Source organism: Leopardus geoffroyi, chromosome B4, assembly GCF_018350155.1.
Source record: "Leopardus geoffroyi isolate Oge1 chromosome B4, O.geoffroyi_Oge1_pat1.0, whole genome shotgun sequence".
In the NCBI taxonomy this organism is placed as follows: Eukaryota; Metazoa; Chordata; class Mammalia; order Carnivora; family Felidae; genus Leopardus; species Leopardus geoffroyi.
The window spans coordinates 122,171,486-122,183,867 of NC_059341.1; the positions used below are offsets into that span (position 1 = coordinate 122,171,486).

Here is a 12,382-nt window from a genome sequence, read left to right on the forward strand (position 1 = left end):
TGAACAGTAGTACTTCCACAGGAGCTCCTTCAGTGACAAGATATTTGCAAGTACAAATTCTTACTGTTGGTTACAAGTGTCAGTATTTGGGATGTAAGGATCCATGGAAAGGACTATTGAAATTACTTACCCCAGTTGTTTTTTGTGTTTATTATCTCTGCTGTTATGTCTGGAACTAATATAACACTTCTCCTTGAATAGGAATTTGGTATGGAATTCTTGAAGGCATTGGAATTCTCTCTGTTATTACAAATGCATTTGTCATAGCAATAACATCTGACTTTATTCCTCGCTTGGTGTATGCTTATAAGTATGGACCTTGTGCAGGTCAAGGAGAAGCTGGACAAAAGTAAGTTTGTCATAAAACTATCATGAAATCCCCATTTCCTATGCACTGTGTGATGCTGGTTCACTCAGACAGAAGCTTCTGCACTGGAGTAACCCAGGATTAGAATGGTGGGGAGTGGGGGAGGGAGGTGAAATTATGATGATGCTTTTAGCCAAAGAAAACACATCCTGAAGTGGTGGGGTCAATATAGGTCAGACAAGTTTTAGGTGGAATCCAGTGTGAGAGCAGCAATTAATCATTTCCCCTACCCATGACCTGTGCCCACTATGAATTGAGAAATGTGTGGTATGCTAATGTGTGTAGACAAAAAAATAGCACATGATATAGTATAGTTATACCATTTTTATTTTAAGAGGACAGTTATAATCTGATTACTCTTGTATCATCATATGGAGATTCTGCAAATTCTACATGGGAAATATACAACCACGTGATAAATACCCTATAGATACTCAATAAGTATTTGTAGAGTAAGTAATCCTTCCTGGCTACTGACCTAACCAATGTATATATTATCCCAGGCAGATTCAATTCTATGGCATCACCTAAGTGATTCCCAAAATCAGGGCTTTCTGGGTATTTCTCGTCAGGTAAAGCCCAGGCAAAATTATAGCATGCCCCTAGATTTCTTAACATACTTTAGTGGGAGAAAAATACCTGTTTGGCCAGAGTAAAAATAATCAATTCTAATTGTAGAATTTAGAGGTTTGTAGGTCAGAGTAGGATATGTTTGGGAGTCTTTTCAATGCCCCAGAAGTCATCCCACATGGGCTATGATTACCTGCACAGGCAGCCCTTCCTTTGGGTTTACTATCAGAACTAAACTAATTCTGTATAGCCACTGTGATTCAATTAGCCCCAAGGAGTAAAGTGCCACCAAATCAAGTCAGCCAAATTTATGCACCCCTAGTCTAGGTCCAATTTCATTATTAATCCTACATAAGTACTCTAAGGCATGGACAGCTGAATGTAATAAAACCTACATTCCAGCTATTTGAAGAAGCTTCTATAAAGTTCTTTACTATAATAACCATGTGGACATTAGACACTAATTATCTAGCAACTTTAAGTGAACGTGCCATCCCATTTTAAGAGATTTAAAGACTTATGTTGTACTACTCACATATTCTTTCTAATTGTAACTGATGCCAACATTCTCTGCTTGACTGAGCCTGGAAAAGCTTGCCTTTGTTTAAACCACTTTCCCATCTGTTTTGCATTTGACTCTCAAAACAACCCTAGGAGTGGGACATGCATTATTACCCTCACTTTGAAGAGCAGAAAGAGATTAGAGGTTAAGTCCAGAATATCAAGGCAGAGTACCTATGAGAACCCACATGAAGGCAAAGCCTGGACTCATACAGTGCTCTCCATCCTGAACAAAACAGCCCTCAGGGCCATTGCCAATAAATTGTCAAACAGCTCATCTAACAGGAGAGAACTCCCAGGGGTTTACATTCCAATGGTTATTTAAATTCTTTTCCACCCCCAAATAGAATGAAACCTGTCTTGGTTTGGGGGAACCCAAAAATAAAGTGGAAACATATATGTACATTTATGATAGTGAATCAAAGCTTTAGAATGTTGACAATTTAGATTTAAGACAGTGTTCATGGGGTTTAAAATTTCCCTAATAGCCTCCTTGTTTCAGTTTTCTTAGGCTCCCCTGAGCTATTTTTTATAAATAACTTTTCTCTTTCACTTATGAGTCTTCTGCCACTTTCAATATTTATAGATCTACCTTCTATCTTCTAATCCATTGGTCATTTTTCTTGTTTTCAAATAGTTGCATTTGTATTCATTTCTTCATGAATCTTATTTTCTGCCCCACCAACTACTCTATTATCCTTTTTAAGTTTTTTTTCCTGATAAAAATTCTTTAGAAATGATTTAACTGATAGGGGAGCAGCATTGTCAAAATTTAGAATGTTACAGGCTTTTGAGGTAGTATGTCCAATTTCTTATTATGATTTAATGCACCTGTAGAAATGCCATCTTTCAACTGAAACTTACTCTAAATCAAAAGTACTCCAACCAAATCAACTACCTTTCTCCGAATTCTCACCATTTTTTCAGCTTTCCCTGGCTTCCCCAAGGATAATTTCGTGCATATATCCAGAGTCACTCAGTTCACATGCCCCTTGTCCCTAGGACAGGATATCTCAACTGCTCCCTGGATGTGCTCTCCATCCGCAGTCTTCCTACTGTCATGAGTGTTCAGGGAATGCATCTTCAGTGGCATAGAGGGGAAGACATTCTCCTTTTCCAGCCAGATCTGAACATGAAAGGAATGCCATAATTTGAGGCAATGTTCTCCACACAGTGGGTACATGAGAATGTTTCAAATATTTCATCTCTCCTCTCAAGAAATTCCTTCCTTTTGACTACAGCCTACCTAGGGGGATTCCTGGACCAATGCCCCTGCTCAGATTGTTTATGGTTTGTAAAATGAAGTCACTGTCTCTTTCAAGAGATCTTCATATAAACCTTTTTAGAAAAGCGCTTAGTGGGGCGCCTGGGTGGCGCAGTCGGTTAAGCGTCCGACTTCAGCCAGGTCACGATCTCGCGGTCCGTGAGTTCGAGCCCCGTGTCAGGCTCTGGGCTGATGGCTCAGAGCCTGGAGCCTGTTTCCGATTCTGTGTCTCCCTCTCTCTCTGCCCCTCCCCCGTTCATGCTCTGTCTCTCTCTGTCCCAAAAATAAATAAACGTTGAAAAAAAAATTTAAAAAAAATAAAAAAAAGAAAAGTGCTTAGAGAACTAAAATCTCCTCCAGGTATGCATCAGAAGACAGAAATTACAAAGCACAGTTGAAGTTGTATACTATAAAATTGTTCTGTTAATCAGAACTAAATTTTAATCAACTAAAATTATTTTCAAATAGCACAAATAACCATTTTGAGCTCCCCTACCCATCCGTTGAATGTGAGAAACTAATTACTGTTGTTATCAAGCTAGACTTGTGGAACATTCTCTAAAGATATATGCAGGCCTTAGGACTATTGTGAGGTATAGATCTGATTTAGTGATCTAAACCAAAGCTGATTTTTGTGTATAAATAGTGGTATCATAAGGAGTTAGAGACTTGATCAAGGACACAATTCTCAAATTGTCACAGAATGAATCACAAATACATTACTTAGTTTGCAAGATATTTTTGCAAATTATAATCCAATAGATCAACATCATAACCAATTGCAAAGTTGTATTTAAAAACATAAAGCCTACTGTACAGAGATTGAATCTTCCTTTTTCATGATGTCTGGCATTTTTATTGCAATAAGTCAGAATTCCACTTTCTTCTGTCATCATCTCATTAGCCTAAGTATCTATAGATAAGTTAATGTATAAATTTGTCATTTATCTGTAAGGCACATTTGACTTTAAATGCGTAAACCAGATCTGATTTTTCCTAGCTTTTTCATCATTTGAGTCCTATCCCCATGCCATTTGTGTCACTATATGTAAAACCTCAAAGGCAAATGAATAGCAAAACTCAAAGATACTCTGCAGTAATTTTGGTCAGGAATCTACAAACTCAAAAGTCAATTTCTGGTTCTGTTCTTTCCCTTAAAACTGATTATTAGTGATTACTACTCACTCATCTTTTTCCTTGTAGTAAAGGATTGAAACAATTAGTCATGAATGGTTTTAAAACCATTATTCTCACATTTAAATGAATGTGGTCTTTGCAGAAGTTACTTGGAAGAGGTATGCATCCTAATTTAATGCTACCCTTACGTAAGATATTTTCTGAATCTCCTTTTTTGGAAGTACCTTCAGAGGCCATCCACCAACCCCTTAAGAAAATTAACTTCATTATTTTATATTCACAGAAACTCTTTGTTTGTCTGATACCTTCCTCTCTGTATCTCTTACCTCTGCCTGATCATCAGTGCTTCATCGTTCCTCTAACTGGCAGCTGGTAGTGTGTCACAGTGAGGGTATAGAGATCTCCTGCTAGCAAACAGGGACAGATGGGATCTGCCACTGCCTGTGGCCTCCCTGCTGTAACAGTAGGTCACTGAGTTGACACATGAATGCCACTGGCTAAACTTCATACAGTGAACTGTGGGAAATCTCATTTCCCTGACTTGATGACTGCCTCAACTACTTATTATGGACAATAGCGAAGATTCTACCACAGTGAAAAGACTTCGAGAAATGCCTAGCCAGTTCAGTATTAGCAGTCCCTCTTCTTCCCTGATTATGGAAAGGATATGGAAGGGAGACTTACACAGCTGATAACTAGGTGTGTATATATGTGTGTGTGTGTGTGTGTGTGTGTGTGTATGGACTGTGTCCGTGTGTGATGCTTTATACACAGGAGTACAGAACCACCAAAGGCATATTTTCAACTTGGATTTATGACTGGCAATACATGAATATGCTTAATAAATAGTTCAAAGATATAGCCTCTTTATTTTGAAGGCTGGATATTGTCCAGGAGACCGGTATTTTATTTAAATTTAGACTTTTCTCAATTGAGTTTTTGGACAGAGCAGCCATCAAACTGCAGCTTTAATCTTAATAAAGCCACAGGGCTGCTTTGGGAGATAAGAAAGAGTGCAGGAGGGGTTGTAAATATTTCATTTCAGTGTTGGGTCTGTTTTCTGCCAGTTTCCAGAGGAACTTTCCTTTCTCACTGTTTGGGTCTTGAGAAGACTCTGCTATATTCTGTAGCTCACAAAAGCTGGCTCCCTCTCTGTGACAGCTAATAATCAAGGCACTAATTTTCTTTCATGTCATGTTCTAGGCAGTTCCAAATTGTCCTTCTGAGGAGTTGTAGGGGAGACCTTCTGCCAGTTGGATTAAGGCATGTTACACACCCACTGACCATTTGTTTCATCCATGAGTGACTTGACAAATGGGTCTTTCTGCTTGCTTCATTTTTTTAAGGCCATGATAAAACCCCAGTGATTTGTCTTGAGCAAGACAACATACAGAACTCACGTGGTCTCAGTACTGTGTCTGTGTCATTGTTTTGGTTCGGTGTTCAGCAGCTTGGAGTAATCATGCCAGACAAGTTAATGAAGGGAATTTGAAAGCTATGATTTACTCATTAAATTAATAATTATTTGTTGACCTCCTGCAAGGTAAAAATAAATAAATAAAATTCATAATAGCCATTCACACTTAATTAAGATCTTGCTATAGGTTAAGCACTCTGTCACACTTGCTTTACAGGTATCATTTCATTTAATCCCCACAATGACCCTATTAGGTAGGCCCTGTGGTTGTCTAAGGAAGTTACATAACTTGCTGAATTTGCATGACTAGAAAGCAGAAGAGCTACAATCTGACCCTCTAATCCTAGTGTTTAGTATTATAATATACTAACTCCCAGTACAGAATGGAAGCTGTGTCCTCAAGAAGCTTATTATCCCTGCGGTATATAGGCAGTAGTCTATATGCCCATATGAAATCAATTGAATTTGGTATTTACTGGATTCCTACACTACATAAGACCATCCTAGGATACAAAAATACCTAGGACACCTGTTCTCCAAAAACAACTACAATCTAAAGAAGACCTACATGTATGCGGCCAACTCTAGCACAAGCTGTATGGTGATGGTGAAGTTAAGTGCAGCACCATACAGAGGAGGGAATGAGCTTTTGGGCCAGGATTAGGACATCTTCCCAGAAAGCGTGCCATTTCAGTTGGTCATTGGAAAAGGAGCACTATTTCCACTTATAAAGAAATGAATAGGGAATCCCAATAGAAAAGACAACCTGAACAAAAGCATGACAGAGAATGTAGTCTATCATGACTGTAGCAAGGGATGTGAGTTGGGAGGGAGTCATGGTCACACCAGTCACATTCATGACATTATGAGAGAATATAGATATTCATTAATAAAGGAATGTGTTTATATGTGCGTGTGTGTTTATATCATCAAGGAAAGAAGCAGTGACTTGCCTATAATTTGTACTGATTATGCAATGCTGTCTTTCACCTATTTCGCTGAAGTAGTGATTGGTGCAGTGATGTTCTATATGATGATTGTGAACAAAAAGTACTAGAATAAAAGAATGACTTGTTCCTGATTTCACATACCCAGGATTTTTCGGTGTGCCCTGAGTGCTTGTGACAAGTCAGAGCCAGCTAAAGGCGTTTACAAGTGCAAGAGCTTCTAGGAAGTAGAGCCTTTATTGAATTGGATGCAGAAGTGATCAGAGATCTAATTATAGCATTTGTTTTCTCTTTCAGGTGCATGGTTGGCTATGTGAATGCCAGCTTATCTGTGTTTCGAATTTCTGACTTTGAGAACCGATCTGAGCCTGAGTCTGATGGCAGTGAGTTCTCGGGGACTCCTCTCAAGTACTGCAGGTGAGCACTCAGCCTAACCTGTGCTGACTCTACCATGGGGAGGTTTTGCTCAGACAGTCCTTTCTGACTGAACAGTTTAAAGCAGTGGTTCTCAATCTTGATCATGCATTAACATCCATTGGAGAATTTTAAAACTCCTCCTGACCAGGACTGTGACCTAGAAAATTAAAACAGAATCTCTGGGGTGGAACCCAGATGTCCAGATCCAGGAAGCCAAACAAGAGAACCCAAAGAGACCCACACCAAGACATTATAATGAAAGGGTCAAAAGTTAAAGACAAGAATATTAAAAGCAGGAAGAGAAAAGCAACTTGTTATATACAAGGGAAACCCCCATAAAACTATCAGATTTCTCAGGAGAAATTTTATAGGCCAGAAGGGAGTGGCATGATATATTCAAAGTGCTGAAAGGAACATATCTGCCAACCAAGAATGCCCTGCCCAGCAACAATGTCCTTCAAAATTGAAGGAGAGATAAAGAGTTTTCCAGACAAGCAAAACGGAAAGGAGTTCATCACCACTAGACCAGCCTAACAAGAAATGGTAAAGGGACTTCTTTAAGTTGAAATGAAGGGGTGCTAATTAGTAACAAGGAAACAGTTGAAAGTATAAATCTCACGGGTAAATATATAGGAAAAAAAGAGGAATGATCACTTATAAAGCTAGTATGAGGTTAAAAGACAAAAGTAGTAAAAATACTTATAACTACAATAATCAGTTAAGAGATACATAAAATAAAGAAATTGCGACATGAAAAACAAAACGTTGGGGCAGAACAAAAATGTAGAGCTTTAGAACGTGATCAAGTTTTAATAATTATCAACTTAAAATAAAATAGACTGTTATAATATGTAACAGCATATACCACAGTTGTGGTAACCACAAAGCAAAAAATATATAGATACACAAAACAGAAAGAGTAAGAAATATAAGCATACCACTAAAATAAAGCCATCAGATCATAAAGGGAGAGAGCAGGAAAAGAAATGAACACAGAGTAACTACAAAACAGCCAGAAAATAATTAACAAATGGCAGTAAGTACCTACCTATCAGTAACTACTTTAAATACAAATAAATTCTTCAATCAAAAGACATAGAATGGCTGAATGGATAAAAAGACAAGACCTATCTATTTGCTGCTCACTTCTGATGTAAGGACACAAACAGACTGAATGTAAAGGGATGGAAAAAGATAATCACATGCAAATAAAAACCTAATGAAAGTTGGGATATATTGTCTGTTCTAAATACAGACTTTCAAAAGAAGATCATTACATAATGATAAAGGGGTCAGTCAATCCAACAAGAAGATACAACATTTCTCCCAATGTACCCAACAAAGGGGTGCCTAATATATAAAACAAATATTAATAAATCTAAGGGAAAAATGCATAGCAATTCACCCATAGTAGGGAACTTTAATACCCCACTTACATCAATGATAAATCATCCATGCAGAAAATCAATAAAGTAACATTGGTCCAGACAACATGTTACAGACATATGTACAACTTTCCATCCAAAAGCATCAGAATACATCCTTCTCAAGTGCACATGAGACATTCTCCAGGACAGATCATGTTATGCCACAAAACAAGTTTAATAAATTTAAGATTGAAATCACATCAAGCATCTTTTCTGACCCCAATGGTATAAATGATAAATTACAAGAAGAAAACTGGAAAAAAATCACAAGTATGTGGAGATTAAACATGCTACTAAACATCTAATGAATCAAAGAAGAAGTCAAGGAGTAATCAGACAGAGCTTGAGACATTTGGAAATTATTACAACATACCAAAACATACGGAATGCAGCAAAAACAATCCTAAGAGGGAAGTTCATAGCACTAAATGGCTACCTCAAGTAACAAGAAAAACCTCAAACAACCTAACTATACCTCAAGGAACTAAAAAAAAAAAAAAAGAACAAATGAAGACCCAAGTTAGTAGAAGGGAAAAAGTAACAAAGATCAGAGGAAAAATGAAACTAAAAACAAATAGAGAAGATCAATAAAACCAGGAGGTGCTTCCTTGAAAATATAAATAAATTGACAACGTTGACAAACATTTAGCTAGACTTACCAAGAAAAAGAAGACTGGGGAAAAAAATTGGAACAAGATACATTATAACTGACACTACAGAACAATGGATCATAAGAGACCAGTGAACAATTATACACCAACAATTTGACAACCTAGAAGAAATGGACAAATTTCTTGAAACATACAAACTACCAAGACCAAATTGAGAAGAAACAGGAAATTGGAACATACCAATTACTAGTAAAGAGATTGAATCAGTAAACAAAAACCTCCCAACAAACAAAAGTCCAGGACCAGACAGCTTCACTGATGAGTTCTACCACACATTCAAAGAATTAATACCAATTCTCAAAATCTTCCAAACACTAGAAAAGGAGGAAACCCCTCCAAACTCATTTTACATGGCTGGCATTACCCTAATTCCAAAACCAGGCAAGGACACCTCAAGGAAATAAATTACAGGCTAATATCCATGGTGAATATAAGTGTAAAATTCTTCAACAAAATATTAGTAAACTGAATTCAACAATACATTAGAAGGACCACACACCATGATCAATGATTTATTCCAGGAATGCAAGGATGGTGATTCCACATCCACCAATCAATGTGATATGCCACATTAACAAAATAAAATATAAAAATGATATGATCATCTCAACAGATGAATCATTTGACAAAATTCAACATCCTTTCACAATAACAACTCTCAACAACCTGAGTATAGAAGAAATGTACCTCAACATAATAATAAAGACGATATATGACAAGCCCATGGCTATGTCATACTTAATGGCAAAAAGCTAACAGCTTTTCACCTAAGATCAGGAGCAATACAAGGATGCCCAGTCTAGCCACTTTTATCCAACATAGTATTGTAGGTCCTAACTAGAGCAGTTAGATAAGAAAAAGATGTAAAATGCATCCAAATGGGAAATGAAGTAAAATTATCATTATTTGCAGGTCACATTATATTATATATAGACAACCCTAAGACTCCAGCAGAAAACTGCTAGAACTAACAAACATTAAGTAAATTTGTAGGATACAATATCAATATACAGAAATCATTTGTTTTTCTATACACTAATAACAAACTTAAGAAAACAATTCCATTTACAATTGCATCAAAAAGAATAAAGTATCGAGGAATAAATTTAACCAGGGAGGTAAAATACCTACCTGTATACTAAAAACTATAAGACAATGATAAAAGAAATAGAAGATACAAATAATTGGAAAGATAATCTGTGCTCATGGCTTAGAACAATTTTTAGGATAGTTCTATTTTTAATTTTTTGAGGAAACTCCATACTGTTTTCTAAAGTGGCTGCACTATTTGCATTCCCACCAAAGTCCAAAGGGTTCCCCTTTCTCCACAACCTTACCAACATCTGTTGTTTCCTGAGTTATTTTTTGCCATTCTGACAAGTGTGAGGTGGTATCTCATTATGGTTTTGATTTCTTTTTCCCTGATGATGAGTGTTGTTGAGCATCTTTTCAGTTGCACAACTGGGTATTGATCTAAAGGACACAAAAATGCTGATTTGAAGGGGCACATGCACCCCCAGTGTTTATAGCTGCACTATCAACAATAGCCAAATTATGCAGAGTTCAGATGTCCATCAACTGATGAATAAAGAAGATGTGGTATACACGTGCACGCACACACACAATGGAATGCTACTCAGCAATGAAAAAGAATGGCATCTGGCCATTTGTAACAGTAAGGATGGATTTAGAGTGTATTAAGCTAAGCAAAATAAATCAGAGAAAGATATATGATTTCACTCCTGTGTGGAATTTGAGAGACACAGCAGATGAACATAGGGGAAGAGAAGGAAAAATAAGATATAAACAGAGAGGGAGGCAAACAATAAAAGACTCTTAAATACAGAGAACAAACAGGGTTGCTGGAGAAGAGGTAGTAGGGGGATGTGTTAAATGGGTAGTGGGCACTTGTTGGGATGAGCACTGGGTCTCATATATAAGAGATGAATCACTGGGTTCTACTCCTAAAGCCAAGAATACACTATATGTTAACTAACTTGAATTTAAATGTAAAAAAAAAATTTTTTTAAAGAATTGTTAAAATGTCCATACTACCCAAATTAATCTATAGAGTCAGTGCAATTCCTAATTCCAATAGCATTTTTCACAGAAATAGAAAAAACAATTCTAAAATTTGCACAGAACCACAAAGACCTCAAATATCCAAAGCAATCTTGAGAAAGAAAAACAAAAATGGAGGCATCATGTTCCTGATTTCAAACTATGTTGTAAAGCTATAGTAATCAAAACAGTATGGTACTGTCATAAGGCAGTCACATATAAATTAACAGAACAGAGAACCCAGAAATAAGCCCATGCATAATTAATTTCTAACAGAGCCAAGAATTGACAATGGAGAAAGGACGGTCTCTTCAATAAATGGTGTTGGGAAAACTGGACAGCCCCATGTTGAAGAATGAAACTGGGCGAACATCTTACATCATACACAAAAATTAACTCAAAATAGATTAAAGCTTTGAACATAAGACCCGAAACAATGTAACTCTTAGAAGAAAACATAGGCATTAAGCTATTTGACATTGGTTGTGGTGGTGATTTCTTGAATCTGACATCAAAAGCAAAGGCAACAAAAGCAAAAATAAATAAGTGGGAATAAATCAAACTGAAAGCTTCTTCACAGCAAAGGAAATCATCAACATGAAAAGACAACCTACTTACTGGAAAAATATTTGCCAATCATATCTGATAAGGGGGTAATATCCAAAATATACAGAGAACACATACAATGGAAAAAATGAACAATTCAACTTAAAAATGGGTAGAGAACCTAGATAGACATTTTTCTGGAGAATACATACAGCTGGCCAAAAGGTACATGAAAAGCCAGTCAACATCACTAACGATCAGGGAAATGCAAACCAAACGACAATGAGATAGCACTTCACAGTTGTCTTTTTAATAATAGCCATTCTAATAAGAAATAAGTTTTGGAATGCATGTATAGGAAAAGGAACCCTTGTGCACTGGGCCGGTGAGAATGTAAATTGGTACAGCTACTATGGAAATATATGGAGGTTCCTCAAAAAACAAAAAATAGAAATTCATATGATCCAGCAATTCTTCTTCCAAGTATTATCCAAACACTAACTCAAAAAGATACCTGTTCCTTCATGTTTATTGTAGCATAGTCAAGACAATACCGAAATGCAGAAACAACCTAAGTGCCCATTCATGAATGAATGAGTAAAGAAAATGTGATACACACATATACACACAAGAATATTCTTCAGCCATAAAATAGAAGGAAATCCTGACTTTCATGGATACCATGGATGGACCCTGAGGACATTATGCTAAATGAAATAAGTCATATAGGGTAAAACAAATACTGTATGATCTCACTTATATGTAGAATCAAAACAAAACAAAAAACTCAAACTCATACAGTCAAAGAACATATTGGTAATTACCAAAGCAAAATTTGTGAACATAGTCAAAAGATACAAACTTCCAGTTATAAAATAAATCTTGAGATGTAATACACAGCATGGTGACCATAGTTAATAATACTGTATTTCAAATCTTAAATTTGCTAGAAGAGTAGATCTTAAAAGTTCTCATTATAGGAAAAAATAATTTTTCA

General features: G+C 36.5%; 1 protein-coding gene across 6 annotated transcripts in view; it reads left to right on the plus strand.

Annotated features, from left to right (window-relative positions):
• The window catches only part of ANO4 (anoctamin 4), a 417,061-nt gene that overhangs the window by 393,384 nt on the left and 11,295 nt on the right, over positions 1-12,382 (plus strand). For all 6 annotated transcript variants that reach the window (XM_045462469.1, XM_045462468.1, XM_045462470.1 and 3 more), the window contains 2 exons: positions 202-349; positions 6,561-6,680. In XM_045462469.1, coding sequence (XP_045318425.1) covers positions 202-349; positions 6,561-6,680 — 268 coding nt within the window. The remainder of the gene's footprint in view (positions 1-201; positions 350-6,560; positions 6,681-12,382) is intronic.